The sequence below is a fragment of the Hibiscus syriacus genome, unplaced genomic scaffold (genome assembly GCF_006381635.1).
Source record: "Hibiscus syriacus cultivar Baekdansim isolate YM2019G1 unplaced genomic scaffold, ASM638163v2 tig00110332_pilon, whole genome shotgun sequence".
NCBI lineage: Eukaryota > Viridiplantae > Streptophyta > Magnoliopsida > Malvales > Malvaceae > Hibiscus > Hibiscus syriacus.
The window spans coordinates 3699155-3722109 of NW_024062688.1; the positions used below are offsets into that span (position 1 = coordinate 3699155).

The 22955-nt window shown below is 34.9% G+C and overlaps 2 protein-coding genes and 2 pseudogenes across 2 annotated transcripts; all 4 read left to right on the forward strand.

Annotated features, from left to right (window-relative positions):
* The first annotated feature begins 1610 nt into the window (after positions 1 to 1610).
* LOC120119439 lies at positions 1611 to 13126 on the forward strand (annotated as a pseudogene).
* Positions 13127 to 14082: 956 nt separating this feature from the next.
* LOC120119952 (cardiolipin synthase (CMP-forming), mitochondrial-like) lies at positions 14083 to 16617 on the forward strand. The gene is made up of 8 exons (XM_039139734.1): positions 14083 to 14644; positions 14715 to 14781; positions 14880 to 14954; positions 15035 to 15086; positions 15579 to 15664; positions 15783 to 15857; positions 16086 to 16180; positions 16246 to 16617. The coding sequence occupies exons 1-8, from the start codon at positions 14157 to 14159 to the stop codon at positions 16346 to 16348; spliced, it is 1041 nt and encodes a 346-aa protein (XP_038995665.1). The 5' UTR covers positions 14083 to 14156; the 3' UTR covers positions 16349 to 16617.
* Positions 16414 to 22905, forward strand: LOC120119277 (annotated as a pseudogene).
* LOC120120147 lies at positions 19994 to 21077 on the forward strand. The gene is made up of 3 exons (XM_039139855.1): positions 19994 to 20130; positions 20491 to 20667; positions 20750 to 21077. Exons 1-3 carry the CDS (start codon positions 20037 to 20039, stop codon positions 20797 to 20799), a joined length of 321 nt encoding a protein of 106 aa, XP_038995786.1. The 5' UTR covers positions 19994 to 20036; the 3' UTR covers positions 20800 to 21077.
* Positions 22906 to 22955: the final 50 nt, after the last annotated feature.

Genomic DNA, 22955 nt, shown 5'->3' on the forward strand with positions numbered 1-22955 from the left:
TTATAAAAGGCATAAAAATAATGGTTTGGACATATAATTCTAATAAGCCTTTGAGAACTTTTGTATTGACTTTTACTAATTTATGGACATGAGTATCTTACTTCTCATATATTAGCCATTATTATTATGTTTATTGAGGTCCCTCATCTACACAATATTTATCTCGATTCATTTATTTAGAGTAAATGTTTTGATTTATGAAAGAGTGAATGAGGTGGATAATAACTTTATTTACAATAAATTACACAAATTGAATTACGTGAGCATTTAAGATAAAAGTTCACATACTACAACTTATATAACTAAAGAAAACATTTCACCTATAAATCATTTTCTTTAATATCATATTCACATTCATAAATATTTTACCTGCTATCGATGATGAATTGTAAATCTTGGCGGCCAACTGCTATCGATGATGGTCGTTGATAATGATAAATGATGGCCGATGATGAAAGATTTTGATAAAATTCTATGATTAAATTAATATTTTATTTAAAGTTCATGCCTAAACGGTTATTTTATTTATATTTTAGGGGTGAAATTAAAATTAAACATTTTTAACATATCACATCATCAAATTAACAAAAATTAAATACTAAATGAAAAATACAACAAATTGATAATGTAAAGACCAAAATGAAACTTTTTTAAATTTGATTATCATAACTAAACAAAATTTAAATATGGGTAAAATCCAAAAATAATCACACAACTTTTAGGACATTTTTATTTTAGTTTGATAACTTTTAAAACTTGTAACACAATTATTAAATTTGTAATTCGTTTTTGATAAAGTCATTGTTGTCACCTACCATTAAAGAAAACTGATCTAACATGTTAACTTTATAACACTTCCAATATGATATAGTAAAAAACTAGACCGATAATATCACATTGACTGATGAAAATAAATTCTAGTTAAAAATTTAATTAATGAATTGCGTGAGTATAATATTTTATATAATAAAGATAAATATGACACCAACCGCTTAACTTGGTTGAAATATCCTAAGTGGTCCTTCAAATATGCAAGGCTTGTGATATGACCTCAAAGTTTTAATGTTTGCATATGAGTCCCTATTTGTGCTTGAATGACTCCAAGTATGTGATTTGTCTGATTTTCAATTGAGTTTTATTTAGATCAATCAATGTGACATTATTAGTCTGATTCTTGATTGGATCAGATTAGGTAAGGATATTATAAAATTACCATGCCACGTAAACTTCTTTTAACGATAAATAACGTCAATAGTTTTACTAAAAGTGAATTAAAAATTAAAAATTATATTATAAATATTAAAAATTTGATGATCAAAATAAAAATAGACTCAATAAATAAATTTAGATTTTAAAGCAATTATGGTGATTTGAATTTATCAATGAAATGTCATTTAAAATATGTAATCACCTTGTCCAAAAATCACCGTCTGTTACTCCCCACGAGGAAATCACATAAACATGAAAAAAAAAGCTGGTTTCTACGCCGCCGTTCCAGTTGACTTAGTGCATAGCCGCCTAAGCATGCGACGTCGTTTCGCTGGGTTATCTTCATCAAAAACGATTCCGACGAAGGGGAAAGAATAGACAAGGAAAAATGTGTCAAAGAAAGAGAAGAGCTGGTGCTTCAAAATTTTGCTTTTACTGTTATTATTTCTTCAAAGTTATTTAATCCCTCTAAAAATATAAACCCTGCGAAACGAACTTTATTGTTGTTGTTGGTCGCCATTTTCTTTTATGTGAAGAAAATCCAAATGTGAAGCATTGTGCCATCCGTCGGATCGGGATCAGAGTCCTCTCCTCGTTGCATTTCAACTGTCCGATCACAATGTCTTGGGGACTAGGATGGAAACGTCCCTCGGAGATCTTCCATTTATCCCTAAACTACGGATACGAACAATCCGCGGAAGATCTAAACGATGCAGCGCCGGAATCGTCACCGCCTCAAGATCATAAAGAGTTAGGGTTTAAGATCGATCTGGATTGGGTAGCGGGGGACGACGAGGATCAGGTGGCGATAAGGATGCAATCTAAATTGATGGCGGCGCTTCCAGTGCCGCAAGATACGGTCTCGGTCGAACTGAGAGAGGCGAATAAAAATTCAGTTGGAGTGGAGATGAAGGTGGAGAAGAGGAGGGAGCCATTGCGGGCGGTTACGATTGTTAAGGCGGCCGGGTCGGGTCAGCAGAGTGATGGAGTCGGAGTTTTGGTTCGGTTGTTACGGTCGAATTTGGTTCCTTCTGGTGATAGTGGTTTGGTTGCTTGCGGCGACCATTGGAGAAGTATCACTTTGCTTAGCCTTTGCGGTTGTGGTTTAACGGTATTTTCCGTCCTTTTCTTCATCTTTTGTTTGCTTTTTTGCTTATGTTTTTATTGGTCAAATGATTTTTTTGGGAAATATGGAGCGATTGATTGCAAGGAAGTTCTAGTATGGACCTTGGCTAATTTTAACTTGTAATTGATCTCTTTTTAACGAGAAGAAGACATCGGTATGAAAAATAGTTTGTGTGCGAAAGTCGAAGAAGAACTCAGTATGATTGGTAGCAGTGCTAAGCGCTTGAAATGAAAGTTTTAGATGAAGATTAAAATTTTTTTGGAGTCCATCTATGAAGAAACTAGGCATGTTTCTTTTTCTCTGCTTCAGTAGTTCGATACTCATTGGCAGGGCCGGTTCAATGAGTTTTAATGCCCTGTGCGAGATAATAATTTTATGCCCCTATACTTGTACCGTATAATAGACAAACGCTCTGAAGAAGGAAGGTAAGATATGTGAATTTGGGAAAAACACTGACGATTGTTCGATTGGGAATTTGAGTTTTGGCACAATTTTCTAACCCTAATAACCAACACATCAAGAGTTTCAGTGAGTATAGACTGCTTGAGGTGGGTAGGTAACTCTTCTGGCTTCTACATGCCCAAAGATTTTTGTTTAAAAGTAGCATCGGTTGGAGCTAATGCAGATAGACTGTGGAGGTTAGTTTGGTCAGGTTTGGCTCCTCAAAAGGTGTAATCGTTTGTGTGGAGAGCCGTTCAAGAACACATTCCTGTCTGGTCTGAGTTGTTGAAGCGTGGTGTAAGTGTGCAAGCATCGGCTATTTGCGTATTATATAAAAACAGCCTGAAAATAGTTAAATCTTTTTTCTGACACTGTGAAGTTTCATAGAGGATTTGGCAGTTTTGGTGCGCGTTTCGGTTTGTTATCTCTGAGTCCCTGGAAAATTTTCTTATCACGTGTGAACAAGTGCCGATCAAACTGTCTCTTCGTACACTCTGACAGCTTGCTTTTTCTGTCAATGCATAAACCATTTGGCTTTTCTGCAATGAAGCAATCTTCAATAATAAACGGTGTGAAGTTTTCCAAGTAATTGACATTGTTGTACTAAGGATTGGCACATGGGCTAAAAGCAATTGGCCGAATTCAATTCTGTCGATTAGTGAGTTCACTAGAAGTCATCCTGCATCTTCACTTCTAAAACATATTTCCAGCGCCAGCAGACCCAGCTTTGGCTCCTGGTCTGCTCCTCCAGCAAATAAATTCAAAATTAATGTCGATGCAGCCGTTTAAGGATGTGTAGGCAAGGCCGACATTGGGGGTATTCTTCGTGATCTCAACGGTGCGACTCTTATTCGCTTCTCAAGATCGAATGGAGTGTTAAATCCAGCGGAGGAGGAATTGACTGCAATATTAGAAGCATGCCAGATTTATTCCTACACAAGGTGGGCTGGTCACAATATTAGAAACTGATGCCCCGACCCTACATGCTGCCCTGGGCCGTCGCCCATCAGGCACATGTATTGGGCCGGCCCTGCTCATTGGTTGCATGCTTTCCTATACAGACACTGCCCGTTGAGCTAACTCAATTGCCTGTTCTGGAGAATCTGTATCTTGATGACAACAAGCTCTCTGTGTTACCACCTGAGCTTGGCGAACTAAAAACCTTAAAATTACTAAGGGTTGACAACAACATGCTTGTTTCTGTTCCTGGTAAGAATAATCCTGTTTTACATCTAAATCGTGCTCCTGAGAGTTTTATTATCGTATCAAGGTGTAATTTTCATATAAGGAAAACATTTGTTCTCATCATTTTGTAAGGTCTAGGCTGTTTCTTCCTCTGTTGCAAATTTCACGTAATTTCTGTTGCAAATTTATGAGCAGCTGAGATGAGACAGTGCGTCAGGCTGGTGGAACTATCATTGGAACATAACAAACTTGTCCGTCCTCTTCTAGACTTCAGGTCACTTTATTGACAATCAACTTATTTCTTTAAGCTTGTGGGTATATAGTTTCCTTCGGTCTAATGTTTTTCTCCAGTTGGATGGCAGGGCTATGGCTGAGTTAGAAATTCTTAGGTTATTTGGTAATCCACTTGAACTTCTTCCTGAAATCCTACCTTTACACAAGCTACACCACTTATCCCTTGCAAATATCAGGATTGTGGCTGATGAAAATATAAGATCGGTGAATGTGCAAATAGAGGTACAACCTACACATATTAGCTGTTTGTATGCTCTTGCTTTCACATGAGCATGGATAAATCTATGATTAAAACTGCTTCTTGTGTTGTATTACAGATGGAGAATAGTTCTTACTTTGGTGCATCTAAACACAAGCTGAGTGCCTTTTTCTCTCTCATATTCCGTTTTTCATCTTGTCATCACCCTTTACTAGCCTCTGCTCTGGTGAAGATAATAATGCAAGACGAGGGGAATCGTGTAGTTGTTGGTAAAGATGAGAATGCAGTGAGATAGCTCATAAGTATGATAAGTAGTGACGACCGACATGTGGTACACCAGAAATACTTTCATTTTATGAATATCATCAGACGTTCATTTTATGCAGTATCTTTATAGTTCTTATCTTGTGTCAGGTTGAACAAGCCTGCTCTGCTTTATCAACTCTTGGTGAAGATGTTTTTCTGGCAATGCAGTTGTTGAAATGTGACATCATGCAACCCGTTGAAACTGTTTTGAAGTCCCCCGACCCAGTAGAACTGGTTTCTGTGCTGCAAGTTGTGGTCACATTGGCCATCAGATCTGATACTGTAGCTCAGAAGATGCTAACCAAAGATGTTTTGAGATCATTAAAAATACTTTGTGCCCATAGAAACCCAGAGGTAATTTCCTGATCAAAATTATTCTTATATCAAATATATGTATAATTAAACCTTTATATTTAATCAGGTGCAAAGGCTTGCCTTGTTAGCTGTCGGGAATTTGGCCTTCTGTCTGGAGAATCGCCGCATTCTTGTCACCTCTGAAAGCTTGAAAGAGCTTCTCATGAGACTGACTGCTACACCTGAACCATGTGTGAATAAAGCTGCAGCTCGAACTTTGGCAATTCTTGATACGTTTCTTCCATTTTGTTTTTCAACATCTTTCTGTTATCTTTGTGTCTTGGTCCTCTTGGATCATCCAATTATGTTATTTTGTAGGAGAGAATGAATACTTGAGACGTGCTATTAGAGGAAAAGACAGATACCAAAACAAGGCCTACGCATACTCTCAATGGATGGAGGTGGCATGAAAGGTCTTGCAACTGTGCAGATCCTTAAAGAAATTGAGAAGGGAACTGGAAAGAGAATACATGAGCTATTTGACCTTATCTGTGGGACATCAACTGGAGGCATGCTTGCTGTGGCCCTTGGTATTAAGTTAATGACCTTGAACCAATGTGAAGAAATTTACAAAAATCTCGGTTAGTAGTATGCTCTGCATAAGTGCATAATATTCTGTTTAAGAACACTTAATTTAGATTTCAATATGTTTATCAAATTCTAAATTGTTTCGTAGGAAAACTTGTTTTTGCTGAACTTGTGCCAAACGATAATGTAGCTGCAACTTGGAGAGAGAAGTTGGATCTGCTCTATAAAAGTTCTTCACAGAGCTTCAGAATTGTTGTACATGGATCTAAAGTATGAATTTCTCTTTTTTATGCAAATTTGTGCTTCTGTTTTTGATATTGCTGAGTCGCTTTCATCTTTTCCTTGAAAACTATGTTAATTGGACTCGCATGCAAGTGTTGGATTAAGGGCATTGTCAGATTTTTTTTCTTTTAAATATTTTTCCATGTACTTGGAGGATCCTTGGTGGATCATGTCTTCATACCCATGTGCCGGACATGGGTACTTAATAAAAACGAGGGGTTGGAGCAACATAGTTGAAAATGTATGTCTATGAATGCAGGAAGAGACATGAAATTAGTTGAATGTACACCTCAAACAAATGATAACTTTTTTGTTTTGTTTCTACAATATATTTTCAGGGGTTTTAGAGGATTTATTATAATTTACGTTAAGGGTTGCTCATTCCATATATTCCCTTTAATTAATAAATCGTGGCCATCGGTTCTGCTTTTGATGTTGTTTTATTATCATTTTCAGAGGTGTGTTGCTATAGTAAAATGATAATTTAAATGAGCCTGTTTTTTTTCTACCTGTTGAAGCATCCTTCTCTTTTGACAAGATAATATAACATAGAGTATTGCAGCACAGTGCAGATCAGTTTGAAAGGTTGCTAAAGGAAATTTGTGCTGATGAGGATGGGGACCTACTAATTGAATCTGTTGTGAAAAATATTCCTAAAGTTTTCGTTGTGACGACTTTGGTGAGCATAATGCCAGCTCAACCATTTATATTCCACAATTATCAGGTTTGTGGTCTGGAATTCCTTGTTCTATCATGTAATATGACTTTAATTGGGTTCATGTATTATATTACTCAACTAGATATCTGTACAATAATTTATAATACATTTGAGTAATATTTTGGCAGCTCTAAGAGTTTGTTTATACATTTATATATTTCTTAATGCGCAGTATCCTGTGGGAACGCCAGAGGTGCCTCTTGCAATATCAGAAAGTTCAGGAATTACCATTCTAGGTTCTCCAACTACAGGTGCTCAAGTTGGCTACAAACGAAGTGCTTTTATAGGAAGTTGTAAACACCATATATGGCAAGCCATACGAGCTTCTTCTGCTGCCCCATATTATCTTGATGATTTCTCAGATGGCATTTTTCTTCTGCTTGCTTAACTATGTTATTAGGAATGTCTGAACTTAGCCTTCCTATTATTTTATACTATTTCTTACTATTATGTAGATGTATACCGCTGGCAAGATGGTACTATAGTGGCAAACAATCCAACTATCTTTTCCATAAGAGAAGCACAACTTTTATGGCCCGATACAAAAATTGACTGTATAGTTTCAATTGGCTGTGGTTCCGTCCCTACAAAGGTAACCGCTCTATTTTGTATTTTTCCAACAGAAGTAATTTCTGGCTTCAACTGGCTGTAAAACTATTCCTACTACCAAGACTATTTTAATTGCAAATCCTCTTTTTGTAAATTCATGCAAAATAACAGGAAACTGCTTAGGTGCTTTTTATGACATTCCAAGTTTAATATGAGTATTTGGAGAATAAAAATCAAAAGATTTTAATTTTTGTAGGTAACTTTTCACTTCTTTCCATGGATTTATGAGTATCTCTTCTGTTGTAGGCACGAGAAGGTGTTTGGCGTTATCTAGATACTGGGCAAGTGCTGATTGAGAGTGCATGCTCGGTGGACCGAACTGAGGAAGCTTTGAGTACATTAATACCTATGCTTCCTGAGATTCAATATTTCCGGTTTAATCCAGGTATTATGTCCTTTCGGTTCCTTGATGAGGCTTGGAGTTTGCAACCATGGTTAATGTCTCCACTCTCCTTCACTTTCTTCATCCAACCATGTTTTTTTTAAATGAAAAAAGAAAAATCATCTTGGAAGTCATTAACTTGCAATTTCTCCTAAGTTAAATAACTTTGAAGTCAGGTTTTTATGGTTGCTCTTGCAGTTGATGAACGTTGTGACATGGAGCTGGATGAGACTGATCCTACAGTTTGGATGAAGTTGGAAGCTTGTGCAAAGGACTACATCAAAAACAATTCTCAGGCCTTGAAAAATGCATGTGAAAGACTTCTTCTGCCCTTTGCACATGATGAGAAGTGGACAGAGAATTTGAAATCTCAACATTTGGCCAGTGTAAAGGTTCCAAATGCAGGTATTATATTATGCCTTGTTTTGAATAGTTTTCATATATTCTAAAGTTCTGGGTGTTCTGCTGAATCTTTTTAATTTATTTTGTGTTGAGCTGTACTAGATGAGAATAGCCCTTCATTAGGCTGGAGGGGAAATGTACTACTTGTTGAAGCTTTGCATAGTCCTGATTCAGGAAGAATTGTGCAACATGCTCGTGCACTTGAGTCATTTTGTGCTAGAACTGGAATTAGATTATCTCTTTTGCATGACATATCTGGACTTTCGAAGACATTACCAGCAACAACATTTCCAACACCATTTACCTCTCTGATTACTGGAAGTTTTCCTTCAAGCCCCCTTCTATTCGGTGCTGATGCTGGCATGCAGAGGCTTGGCCGAATTGACACAGTCCCACATTTAAGCTTGGATGGTTTACAGTCTTCAAAGACAACTACATCCCCAACTTCTCCTCTGCTCCCAGGAAGCTTTCTTTACCTGTACAGTCATTGCATGAGAAGTTACAGAATCTACCACAAGTGGGCATTATACATTTGGCCCTTCAAAATGACTCAGTATTAAGGTCGAAAAGACCCTTGCTTTTGTGTAATTACTTTTGTGTGTAGCTTTTGCCGCTTCCTAACCTGCTTGATGCTTCTTTTCTCCAGTTGGCAAAATGACGTGTTTGTTGTGGCTGAACCTGGAGAACTGGCTGATAAGTTTCTGCAAAGCGTTAAGTTGAGCATGCTGTCAGTATTGCAGAGCCAGCGTCGGAAGTGTGTATCACCTTTTGCCAATATTACAACTATTGCTGATTTGATCTGCTGTAAATCATACTTCCAAGTCGGAAACATTGGTCATAGATATATTGGACGCCAAACCCAAGTGTGCATTCATTTCACATTTGCTCACCGCGTCTTTTGTTGTTAGTTCTGTGTTTATCAAATATAATGAACTTCTATTGTGATTTTCTTGACATCTTTTACAGGTCATGGAAGGTTCCGCCGTGCGGTCCCTTCTTTGCACATGACACCTGATGATGTTCGTTGGATGGTACGTATACGTCTCTCCCTCAATTATCTGATTTACGCATCAAAACACGTGATACCTGTTGAATGTTCTGGCTGATTTTTGTTTCACTTTTCTTTACCCTTGTGAAGATCTACCTGGAGGAATCTTTTGATTTTTGACCATCATTCTCTACCGTATGTCTGTCTGTCTTCTGTGCTGCTTGTGTTAGGGCAATATTGCATCCACAGGATAGTGTAATTTTCTTTTTTTTAGTTGCTTAACCTTATATAGATCTAGGTACTCTTGCCAAACACGAGATTAACTCGAGGAAAATGCCTCTAATCGTTTCATTAAAATGGGTTGCTAAGATCATGAGGATTATTTTTTCTATAAACCTGCAGCATTAACTAGCATCGGTTTTCAGCCAAATGACATTCAGTCTTGAGGTTGTCCATGTCAACTTAGGGTCATTGGTGGTTTTCTATTCAACGACCTCGCTTCATTCCCTTTTGATAGAACCAGAAGTCTTCATTTACAAGTTTTATATTATTTCATTTGTGGTCTCTATTGATCATGAACTGTGATTCCCGATCGAAATTTTATTTACTTGGGCTGATAACTGGTTGAAAAATGTTAGGTTGGAGTTTGGAGGGATAGAATCATAATATGCACGGGAACTTACGGTCCCAATGCAAATTTGATCAAGGCCTTTCTAGATTATGGGGCCAAAGCTGTTATATGCCCTGCATGTAACACCCCCAACCCGTACCCGACCCGGATACGAATCCGATGTGTCAAATTGACTTTTTAAAACCGGTACTTGTACAAACTAGTGAATAATTTTAAAACTTTTATTAAAACAACTGACTAAATTACATAAAAGATATTCATATGATTTTAGAAAAACTAATTAGAGTATATCAAATTCAAATCTTTATTTACATGTCAACTACCATCCGTATTATAAAATACATATTATACAATGCTTTTCTGATCTGATCTTTGGAAAGGAGGAACTGACCTGTCTTGCTTAACTTTTATCATTCTTCCTCTTCTTGGTACCTACGTGTGAAACAATCACACGCTAAGTCGTTGACTTAGTGAGGCATATAAAACATATAATAGAAATCATAGTATATTTCATATATCAAAATACATACATGTACATATACCATCATTATCGAAATCTCTATTTATCATATGATCTTGTATTTATCATATCTGTATATCATATAACACATTTATCATTTCACAACTAAACATACATAATATCATATAATTCATGGAACATATTCCATATCACCAAAAGCATATGCATCATATGTATTAAATTTGTTAGTCTTTTTATTAGCCCATATACACCTGTGAGAACTTAAGGTATGTGAGTACATTGAGGTTGTGCACTAATGCTGTCACCACAGCTTGTATAAATTCCCTCATGGGGCACCAAACATTTGTTCAGTATTCGTCCCGAAGGGCCACTAGATACGTCCCGAAGGACCACTGGATACGTCCCGAAGGACCACTGGATACGTCCCGAAGGACTAATATACCCTCGACTCTTGGCATGCCAACTATACCACTAGCTCTCATATCATATAACATGGACATTATCATTTATACTTTTCATATCACTTGTTCTTTCTCTTCTGTCACATACCATATGTATGTGTAACCATATATTTCATATCATATCACATGTATCACAAGTGCATATATTCACGTAGATCATTTCATATGGCTTATATCATTCCTCATTTGTTCATGTAAACTCGCATGTCATATCTTGTTCACATATGTTCATATATACATCACATAGCACATAGTATAACATATAAACTTATACAAGTATCCATATATATAATTTCATATACTTCGAATAACAATGCTCTATAACTTCTCACAGTTTTACCTAATCACTTATTTCACATTAATTATATTCTAGTTTCATATATTACTTAATTCAATTTCACGTAGCTTGTTACCTATATAAATTTTTTCTCACAACTTATCATCACATGGTTCCCATAACATTTTCCTATAGCTTCATAAATCTTTACCATATGACTCATATATTATATGTTTATTTCAGTTCATAAATCCTCTCCGTATAACTTATTTTACATGTTTATATAATCACTTCTGTCAATGTCTACTCATTTATATATTATTCTTATATTGTCCTATAAATCAATGTTATTTAACTTATCTCACTTTTCATTTAATCTCATAAGTTGGTTATAAAAATTCCTTTATATATATATATCTAACTCATGTAATTTATATCCTTTCTCTTGTTATTATATAAATCATTGCTATTTTACATAGTTCGTGATCCTATAGTTACTTATAGTAGCATGTGTCTATCTTATCTCATATCATATAGTTCTTTAACTTATGTCTTAAATCACATATTTATTTTACATAACGTATATAAGTACATCCACTACTTAAACCAATTCACATAACTCATCACACTAACATTTATTCACTCAATTTATGTAACAGATGCAATACATATAACACATGTACCCATTTTCATGTACTCACGCAAACATAAGAATCACAATTCAAATAACATTTTAGAAGTCTCTTCTTACTATAGTAACTCCATCACTGGCTCATCGCAAGCCAATGTTTATTCGATACATAAGTACAATTTAAATTGCACTCACCTTAGCCTTGCTTTGATTCGATTTTAATCCTTCGATTGTTCTGGAATGAGATTACGCTCTAAATCTACATAATAATACATTGATACTTATCAGCATACGAATTGATATATTTCAAACTATAAATCCTTAGGCTAAAAGAAAACTATTTCTATCTCTTATTGAAGGTATGCATCGATGCACTACACCATGTATCGATGTATCCCTTGATGGGTGCATCGATGCACTACCCATGCATCGGTGCATAAATCCTATTTGATGTTTGTATTTTAAGCAGGTACATCGATACACTCCTTATGCATCGATGCACCTTCAACAAATTCTGGGATTTAATCTTAATACATCGATACACATTGAATGTGCACTGATGCACTCTGCCCAGAAATCTCTTTTTAAACCCGAAAATTCATCCATTTTTGCTTAAATCCTTCATGTTTCATCCCCTTTTTCATTCTTAACTCCAATACACATATTTAAACCAATCTATACTCATTTATTTCATCTTAAACCTTAAAATCATATCTTTCATATGAAATTCAAGAATTACCTTAATTTTATATGTGTTAATTCCACTTTTAACACTTGGTATGTCTTAACTAGATTGATGACAAGTCAAATTTAACTTTCAATTCTTATTATAAACTTTATTCCAAAATTTCATTCAAGGACCTCTAATCTTTAATCTCTTCTAACTCCATCATCCTTTGATTTTAAGATAACTTAAGCTTTCCTTAAACTTAATTATCATCTAATGATCAAAACCCATACTTAAAATCAACAAATAATCAACTAATCAGAAAACTTACCTTTGCTATGGAGACACGAGAAGAAAGGAAGAAGAAGAAGAAAAGAGAGTTTCCGGAGAAATCTCTCAAGCTTATCCCATATAAATTATTATCTTATCCTTTCCAATTCAAATGACCACTTTGCCCTCTAATTCATCTAATAATTACTAACAACTTTTAAGATTTATTTCTAAATAAATCATTGAACTAATCCATTGTTCTTCTTTATTTACTAAATTCTGAAACTTTACAATTTGATCACTAATTCGGTATTGAGGATGTTACATTGCAGCTGAGCCCCACGACGTTTCAGTTAATATAACAGGAGAATATAACGATATGGAAAATGGGAGGTTTGAGATTGGTGAGGAAGATGCCGAAGATGAAGAGGTTGAGCCCGAACCTATGAGTCCAGCGAGTGACTGGGATAGTGACATGGAGAAGGATGAGGACCTTTCTACAGGTTTCGGGGATGAAGAAGAGGAACTATCAAGGTTCGTCTGCCAGCTATACGACTTGATATTCCGCGAAGGTGCAAGAGTCGACATTGCCCTAAAAAATGCACTCGCCTCCAATCGGAAACTAAGGTATTGCTGTCACCTTCCCAATGTGAAACAGCTTGTCGAATAAATCCCATAAACATTACAGTAAAGAGGAAGATAAAGAGAGGGAAAGAATATACCATGTGTATGAATAATTACCAAAAAAAGAAGGAAAAAAGTGGGGGGCACCATTTGTTTTGGGGCTTATACAAGTAAACCATTCATTAGATAAACAAAGAGAAAAAATATTTACATTATTTTTAGTGGGAAGGTAATCTTTCAGTTTCTTCATGGGATTGGCTCATGTCCTATTGTCTCTCTTAGTTCTTGTATGATATTTGTTTTATCTATAAATTTTGGGAATTGATTTTTTTTTAATTTTTAACAATATTTGAATCTAAATTAACACAGCATTTTAGAATTTAAAAATTCTAAATCATTTACATTAAATATAAATATTACCATTTGAACTCAATAAATAAGTTTATCTTGTCGTTTTGAATTGAATGAATACAAGCCTTCTTTAGTGTAATCAGGTATACGGTGCAATTATAGGATAAGTTACATGTTTTTTCCTAAACTATTAATTTTGATATGTTTTAGTATCTAAATCTTTAATTTTTTCAAAATTATACTTAAAGATTAGTTTTTGTTTCATTCTCATCATTCAAAACTTTAAATTTTGTTTCATTATAGTACTTTGTTCAAAATTTAACGTTAAGTTTTAATTTTTTTTAAAGTTTAGATATTAAAACGGATAAAAACTGATAGTTTAGGTATTCAATATGTAAGTTTTTAATTATGCGTATTAAAATGAAATAAAAATTAAACTTTAGGTATGATTTTAAAAAAATTAAAAATATAGATATTAAAACAAACTTAAAGTAATAGTTTATATATTAAATACCTAATTTACCCTTAATTATATTAAAAAATACTATATGTTTCAAGAAAGTAGGAGACGAAATAAATCAAATTATAATAGAGGGACTAAATCCAAAACATGGATAGTGCAAGGAATTTTCATATGATTTAAGCTATTCTAAAAATAGTTGTTAAACCCTAGCAAAACCTAGGGAAATTCAAAGTTTTCTCTGTTTTGTCTTACCATTTAAAAAAGCAATGCTTTATCAATGGGGATTTACAGATCTCTGCAAAACCTAATCATCAAAAACCCTAACAAAGCCCGAACCTTTTTGACCGCAACATTGAGGAATCCAAGCACCGCAACTTACGTAATTCCACCTCTATCATCTCCTCTCTTTCACACCCGAGTCTCGCCGTTTTCTCCATCGCTTTCTAAATGGATCGCCCCCTTCAATGGCCCTCTTTTCCTCTCTTCCCCACCATGGAAGCTCTCCCAATTGGCCACTCCGTTTTGGGGGAACGTCCCCGTTTTACGAAAAGTTAAAGCTTTGAATCTTGACTTGATCAGAGGCAGCGGAGCTAAATTTCCAGTCAAGCTACGATTTGGGTCGGTCTTATCGGACCCGAGTGTGCTTGATCGGTTGGAAACCGAGAAGGGAAGCACTAAAGAAAGGGAAGCTGTGGTTGAGAGTTTTGTGAATTTGCCGAATTTAATTTCAATGAGTAGATTGGTTTCTGGTCCTTTGCTTGGATGGTAAGTTTCAATATCAAACTTGGGGTTTTAATTGATTTTTGAAGTTATTAACTCAGTGAGTTAATTGTAGGATGATTGTAAACGAAATGTATGGTCTTGCATTCGTGGGATTAACCATCTCTGGTGCAACTGATTGGGTATTTGATTCTCTGGAACAAAGTAATTTTCTTTTTGTGCAAAAACTATGAAAAATTGAAGTTTATTTTATCATTTCTATTGTTCCCCCCCCCCCCAGCTGGATGGATATGTAGCTAGAAAGATGAAGATCAATTCAGTAGTGGGTTCTTATCTTGATCCTCTAGCTGACAAGGTAAATGAACTAATGCCACTTCTTTATAGGTTCATGTGAGTTTTCATTTGACAAGTTTGTCTTTGATCTTGTTCATATAGGTTCTTATTGGATGTGTTGCTTTATCTATGGTACATAACAATCTTTTGCACTGTAAGTTTTATCCGTATTTGTTTCGATCATCTTCAATTCTCTGGTTATTGGTAGTTGTTGAGATAGTGAGGACTTGACATGTTTTAATCAATACGTCTCACTTTCCTTACATTCATAAACAAGTGTGCGATCTTGCAAATACATGAGCTTTCCTCTGTTTAACACTGAAATGTTTTGTAGTCGGAGTAAATGTTTAAGATTTGTACTAGTTTCTCATAGCTTTTTCGCTTGTGTAAGAAGGATAATTTGGAATTATCATATTGATGCCTATAGTTATAGATTGTATCAACATTTTTTTTCCTTCTAGTAATTGCCTTGATATCCTTCATCTTGATTTCTGTTTCACCTACCTTTAGTACACGAAATTATGGATGTTTAGAGCTGTGGTTATCTGTGTATGTTATTTGATATTTAATTTTACACGCGTAGAGGTGTTATATTATCCGCAAATGTCTGGTGATGCATATCTTATTAGATTTTTATGCTTTAAAGCTGGACTTGTCAGACTTGTTGTCTTGCGAGATGTTGCCCTTATCGGTGGTGCGATGTACCAAAGAGCTAGTAGCTTGGGTTGGCAGGTGAAGTGCTTAACTTGAACTTTACTAGGTCATGTTTTTGCTCCAATTCTTGCTTGGCTAACTTTAGTAATCGTTGATCTAAATCTTGGGTTTTATTGTTTGTTTCTCTTCGATTCAGTGGAAAAGTTGGCTAGATTTTGTCAATCTCAATGGGACTAGTCCGCAGAAGGTTGAGCCCCTCTTTATAAGCAAAGTAAGTATCGTCGTTTATTTCCCCGATTGGGTGGAATATGGAGTTAGCAATGTATTCTGCAAATCTTTTGCATTTTAACACTATAAGTGACACTGAGAACAAGGAGTAAAATATACTGGCAAGGCATGGACAATCACAAAATCCATCAACGGAATGCGGAAAACCCTGAGCTCGACTTGTGAAAACAGTTCATACTTCCATATCCAAGAAAACTTCAAATTTTTGCAGGTTAACACGGTTTTCCAGCTGATTTTAGTTGCCTCAGCTCTCCTACAACCCGAGTTCGGAATGCCAGAAACTCAATCATGCATCACATTCTTAAGGTAAATTAACACTTTGCTAATTAGATCATAAAATCAAAAGCTTAGATTTCACGATATGTCAACAGTTGGATAGTGGCTGCAACGACAGTAGGTTCTACCATTGCATACGGAGCACAACACACAAGAAAGAGACCGAGGTTGATGTCAAAAAAGCTGTCGAATTCTTAACGCAACACTAAGACAAGTGATGAGTTCCAGAAGCAGCCGATGTGTGAGCTTATATAGAGCCGTAGATGGGAAGAAAAGGAATAGGTCATGAGCCTAAGGGAGCTCATAGGTTGCTTGTAATTGGCTTGCACCGTCTTGTAATAAAAGCGACAGAAACAATGAAACGAATACAGCCTTCGGCAAAAGCCTGCTTTTAGAGTAAACTTGAAACTGTAACTTTTAAAATTTTGTTATTAATGTTTAAGCTCTGCTTCAAGAGATTTTGCCAACTTTTCAACGTGGATGATTTGCATCATGCCGAGTTTCGGTTCAAATATGAAAATGGGACGGATAGGCATATGATTTTATGTTATGTAGTATGATAAAACTCCTTTCGATCTATCTCTGATAAGAGGGATGATTATATCTAATCAAATTCGATTTTATCCCTTTCGATAATGTATTATAAAAGTTAAGAATTTGTTTGTTTCACTATAATTGATTTTACTGAAAATATTTTTCTTATTTTTTATTGTTTGATTGGCAGAAAATTAATTGGTCAATATAAAACATTTTCTTGGTCAATATAATTTCTTTTGTATTATATGAAAAATGACTTACAATATGATTTTTTGTAAGTTTTTTTTTTAAATCGATAAATCAACTCCAAATCAAATCTTTATTAATTTCAATTTGATCTATAATTATAAACAAATGTCTCTTAATATCTTTTGAAATCAATAAAATATAAGTAGTAAAAATATTTTGATGTCTTTTCTATTTTTTTTATTCTTTATTTTCCTGCCGATCGAAAATAAATCAAATATTGAGATTAATTTTTATAAATGTGAATCAAATTGATATTCAATAAAGAATTGGTTTGAAGTTACGGAATACAATAAAAGATACAAATAAAATGAGATAGAGAAAATGCATTAGGTTTTTTTTTGGTATAATTCAGATCAAGTGAAAAAATACAAAAAAAAATACTAAGAGTTGTTTTTTATAATTATAAATAAAATAAATAAATCTATTAATTTATTTTATCAGATTATTAACGATCACATCATCCTAATTAAAAATTAACGGCCAATATTTAAAGCCTTAAAGATCTAAAAAATCTTATTATTTAAATAATTCTAATACAATGCAAACCTGTAAAATAAAAAGCGAGTACAAAGTAGATGCTACTAAATAAGTAACTGATAAGCATTTTTGCAAAAATATTTTTATTTAAGTGATGTCTACTGAAATTTAATAAATCCATCACAATTCAGAAATCAAATATCATTTCATTACTATACATAATCTCAAGCCTTAATTCAACAATCAGTCCTTAAACTATGTATTTTCTAAATGAGATGCCTGAACTATAAAATTGAAACATAAGCATCAATTAGTTTTCTTTTAGCAATGCATGGAATGTAATTTAACTTAGCTTCTTTTTGCATGAGCAGAAAATAGTAGTTCCTTCAGACACACAAAAAAAGAATTTGGCCAATTGTGGTGTTGCCCTGCAATATTTGGAACAGGCTGGTGTCATTCTATGTGATGAAGATGGATTGAAGATTACAGTAGATGATGTTGCTGGTGGAGATAAGGAACTCATTCTATCCTTGCTGTGGAATATATTTGTTCACTTACAGGTCTGCTAATTTTATCTTTGTTTGAAATTTTTAAAAGTTAATGGTTTCAGAAATTTTGCAAATGTTAATCTTTTATTTCTCACTTCTGTTTTCATTGAACTTGCAGCTGCATCTTCTGTTTGATAAAACAACTATTGCTGGTGAAATATCCAAAAAAGGTGGCTTTAATATGGTATGCTGCAGATTTCCATTGAGTTCTTGTGGAAAATGGGGGATTACAAGTGAGGGAGGTGGGGAACAGAGCTGGATAATTGACTTAGTTTTCCTATTCATCACATAAAAAATAAGTGCATGTAGGAAGTATAACAACTAGCTTTATGCTTAAGTAATAGAAATGCTAGGCTAAGTTCCTTTTTTTTTTTTTAATTTTTGTTTCTTTTGTATATTAAGGTTTCCTAATGTTCATAATCTCAGTTTCACTTTTCTATGCTCACTACAGGATAACTTGAATGTAATCAGTTCCACTCTTTTGTGAATGCTTTTAAACTGGATCCAGGTATTCTGTAATTTCATAGCAACATTGGTTTTTCTTCTTCTCGCTTAAATTGCATCTTCGTTCCTTTCATTGCAGTTAATAACAATATAGATGAATGTTTGTAGGCAATTTGTGAAAAGTATGATCTTAAGATTGAAAGCTTTTCTTCACTGGTTAATGGAAAAGCCATATGGTGCTTGCTTGATCATTACTTCCGCAGAGAATTGTCCTGTTCTTGTTATAACAAGGTGGTACAGATTCTCTGGCCCTATGATTTCATTCTTTTCTACACTGATATGAATTATCACTTTATTTTTATGGCTTAAAAGGATTCTCATGACCCAAGAGGAGAAGAATCTATCATGTCTGCTACAGATTACACAGATGCAGTTCACAATTTTATGTTATCACAGAAACTGATAGCACTTTTGGGAAATTTCCCTGAGGTAATGTTATCACAATTTTAATGCTTATTAATTGATTATATACTATCTACTTTACATTTAGTTAAAAAAAAAATTATAACTGAGGTAAAGTGAGATTTTGGGAGATGCTGCTTATGTTTTAAAAGCTGATTTTTTTGGGAGCAAAACAGTGTTAAATGATGATGCTTAGTCTTTGCCTGCTGTGTTGTACAGGTTCTGCAAATAAGTGACTTACTTGAGCATAATGGTGCAGTCAGTGATCAGAGTGTGGTAATTTTGCTTGTTTTCCTGTTGTCCCAGCTTGTTGTCAAGAAAAATATGGTAATGCTTGATCCCAGAAGCCATTTTATAAACCATTTGATTTTGTCATAGCTGCAAACGGTTCAAGAACTCTTCTATCCTTTGCCAGGATCAGTTGAATTTCCATAAACTATTGGGTTGCAATTTCCCAAACCTAGAGCGGAGGCATTCATTGACTCGAAGACAGTCAGCAAGTTCTCAAGCTGTTGTGCAAAAGGAAAGAGACATAGAAATCACTGAAGGTATGCATGCATGTTAGATACATCTGTTTTGATTGTATATGCATCTAAATGTGGTTGAATTGTGCAAATCAAGACCAAATACAATCACATCCTACAAAAAAGCTTGAAACTGTAAGTGTATGAATCATTCTTATTGAACTTAGCTTCTTGGGAAAAACTGGAAAATAACCTAGAGTTGGCTGCAGTTTGTTCATACAGAAGAAATGTGCTTTAGCTATGAGTTTATTATAGTTGGTGCACTTCATGGATTCCATTGTCTTTGTAATGGGTTTTATTCTCCAAGAAATAGATGTTAATTTATCCGAGAAATGTCCAGACAACTGGTGCTATTGCCTTTTCTATATGATCTGCCTAACTTCCTCTACTGTTTCCTTTAACAAATCATGAAGCCCCTTTTTTGCTTTTTATATACACTGTGTGTGTGGTGTGCATTTGCATGAGTGTGTGTGTGTATATATACATATGCTTATTTATTTTTTTGATGTGATTAGTTTAAGGAAATTATCAGGTCAAATTTTTGCATTTGCACTAAATGTTCAAGCCTTCATGTACTTGCTCTTACATTTCATTCATGCAGATGCTGCCAAAAAGTTCAAGGCCATTCACGCTTGGTGGCAAGATATGACAGAACAAAACTACAAGAGTTCTATAAGACCTGCTGCTTGTGCTTCGAATTGTTCACCAACTCAGAACACAAGCTCTGACATTTTAAGAGGTTAGTGTTGCTGTCAACAATAAGTATGAGTTAAATATCAATTGGTTTTAAATTTTCTCAGTTTTATTTAGTTGATTTTTCTTCTTAGGCTATTTAATTTTGATATTCGTTGATTGTTGCCACATTCTTGTTTTTGCAAGTTCTCATGGGAAATCTGTTCACAGCGAGTTCAAATCACTGGATTCTGAAACTATACTTGATAAATTATGCATTTCTCTAAGGTTGTTTTGATTTTATGGCTTGCTCAAACTTAATTTTGTATCTTTGACTCTTTGACCTTCCATTGCATTCATCATGAATAGCATCTAGCAGTAAGTAATATTCTTCCTCTAACCTTGCCATTCCTGCGTAATGCTTCAGAAAATGCTGCCATAATCATACAGTCTCGTTATAGGCGATTGTTAGAGCGTCACAATTTTCTCAAGATGATGAAAGCAATCTGTTTAGTCCAAGCTGTTATGCATGCGTGGTTGACTGTAAAGAAAAGTACAAAGCTCAACGATTTCAATTTTGCCAGTATTCGGGAATTTCCATCTGGTATTTGCTCTTGTAAGCATTTTGGTTTTATGCTTTTTTCATTTCCGGTTTCCCACTTCAATTTTTATCTTTGCTTTGCCAGAAGAACTCAGGAGAGTTGTCAGGTTTGTTGCTGAGAGACAGTTTTGTTAATTTAAGAAGATCAGTGTTGCTCATACAGCAAGCTGCAAGGATTTATATTGCCAAAAAACGAGATGTATCCCATTGAAACCTAGTCAAATCTGCCACTGTAATTCAGAAATATGTTCGTGGTTGGATGGTGAGGTCACACAACATTCTTGGCCATGCTCATATTGAGAATGCATATTTTAAGTGCCAAGTGAATGGTCAACGTAATAGTGATATAGAAGCTGCAACCAGGATTCAGATTGCATGGAAGAGTTTTCTTCACAGATCTCAATCCAAACAAATTGTTGCTGCAGCTAAAATTCAGAGTTGTTTTCGGGGTTGGAGGTTTATGATGCAGAAGCAAGCAATAAAAAAATTTCAAAGTAATTTCCGACGACTGAGATGTTGGAGGACCTTTCAGATTGCTAGGAAGGAATTTGTCTGTAAATCCCGTCAAAATCAGACATTAGCAGCTACCAAAATTCAGAGTCATTTCCGTGCTTGGTTGTTAAGAAGAAGTTATACAAAGAAGAAACAAGCAAAAATAAAAATTCAAAGTAATATTCGACGACTGAAATGCTATAGGGCCTTTCAGATTGCAAGGAAATAATTTGCCTGTAGATCTCTTCAAAATCAGACAGCTGCTACCAAAATTCAGAATCAGTTCTGTGCTTGGCAGTTGAGAGGAAGTTTTATGAAGAAGAAGCAAGCAACAATAAAAATCCAAAGTAATTTCCGACGACTGAAATGCTATAGGGCCTTTCAGATTGCTAGGAAGGAATTTGCCTGTAGATCTCTTCAAAATCAGACTTTAGCTGCAACCGAAATTCAGAGTCGGTTCCGTGCTTGGCAGTTAAGGATAAGTTTTATGAAGAAGGAGCAAGCAATAATAAATTCCAAAGTAATTTCCGGCAGTGAAAATGTTTGAAGGCTTTTCAACAATGTGAAAAAACCAACAGATCAGCTATCATCATTCAATCTTATGTGCGTGGATGGATAGCAAGGAGAAAAGCTTGGAGATATAAGTATCTTATTGTTATGATCCAAGTAAGTTGTTTCTTCCATAATTGATTATGTTCTAGACTTCTAGTGTTATTTTATTTAACCATTAGATTTCTTGTCATCTATCAGCTTGGTTTGTAATCGAAACTATGTTGCATTTGGTTAAAATTGATGGATGGATCAACCCTCTTCCTTTTTCTATTGTTCTTAATATTGCATTGAATGTTCACTTGCATATCTGCCCAATTTTAATTAAATTTATTTTAATATTTTTTCTTTGTGACCTTTGGTAGTCATATTGGAAAGGTTATGTTGCTCGGAAAGAATCGAGAGCGCAGCTAAATGATTTGCGCTTGAGAATGCAGAAGTCTGCTAAGAATGTCGACGATAGAAAACATATTATTAACAGGCTTTTATCAGCACTTTCAGAACTACTAAGCATGAGAAGTATCAGTGGCATTCTTCACCACTGTGAGACCTTAGGTAAGTGAGTAAACTGTATTCTAAAGTTCATACTTAGTATATCCTAGGATGTGTTCTACACTGGTGTTGGACATGGATACTTCAAAAACGAAGAGTCGGATCAAAGACGAAAATGCAATTGAATCTGCGTACTTATGACAACGCTAAAATTGCAGAAATGGCAACAGCCCATTCTCTGAAATGCTGTGAAGAACTTGTGGCCGCTGGTGCAATCGGCATTCTACTAAAACAGATTCGCTCAGCCAGTTGAAGCATCCCTGATCAGGAGGTTCTAAAGCATGCACTCTAAACACTCAAAAACCTTGCTCGTTATCCCCATTTGGCCCAAGTGTTGATCGACACTCCTCCATTAGTAGAGACAATCTTATGGGAGATGCTCAGGTTTTCTATTTCCCGGTTGGAGATTTTACTACATCTTTACGTTGTTTTGTTTCTGGTTCAGTTATAATTTACATCTCCAGGAACAAGGAAGAAGGTTACTTTATTGCTTCCGAGATCTTGAAGAAGATATGTTCAAATCCAAAAGGTGTGAAAGCTGTACACAAGTTGCCTGCCCTTTTGAAGAGACTACACAATCTTGTTGAAGACCTTACAAGGAAATTAATCATTGAGAAAAGGTTAAATTTTTAGACAGTAAAAGAGCGTATTTCCATACAAACCTATGGAATGTGATGTGATTTATGACCCACTACTTG

Excerpts from the sequence above, each read along its gene's own strand:
- LOC120119952 (XM_039139734.1), top strand. The coding sequence starts at position 14,157 with ATGGGGATTTACAGATCTCTGCAAAACCTAATCATCAAAAACCCTAAC. Across the intron at positions 14,645-14,714 it reads TCTGGTCCTTTGCTTGGATG|GATGATTGTAAACGAAATGT; the intron begins GTAAGTTTCAAT and ends AGTTAATTGTAG. Across the intron at positions 15,858-16,085 it reads AGCCCCTCTTTATAAGCAAA|GTTAACACGGTTTTCCAGCT; the intron begins GTAAGTATCGTC and ends AAATTTTTGCAG.
- LOC120120147 (XM_039139855.1), top strand. The coding sequence starts at position 20,037 with ATGACAGAACAAAACTACAAGAGTTCTATAAGACCTGCTGCTTGTGCT. Across the intron at positions 20,131-20,490 it reads AAGCTCTGACATTTTAAGAG|AAAATGCTGCCATAATCATA; the intron begins GTTAGTGTTGCT and ends GTAATGCTTCAG. Across the intron at positions 20,668-20,749 it reads TATTCGGGAATTTCCATCTG|AAGAACTCAGGAGAGTTGTC; the intron begins GTATTTGCTCTT and ends TTGCTTTGCCAG.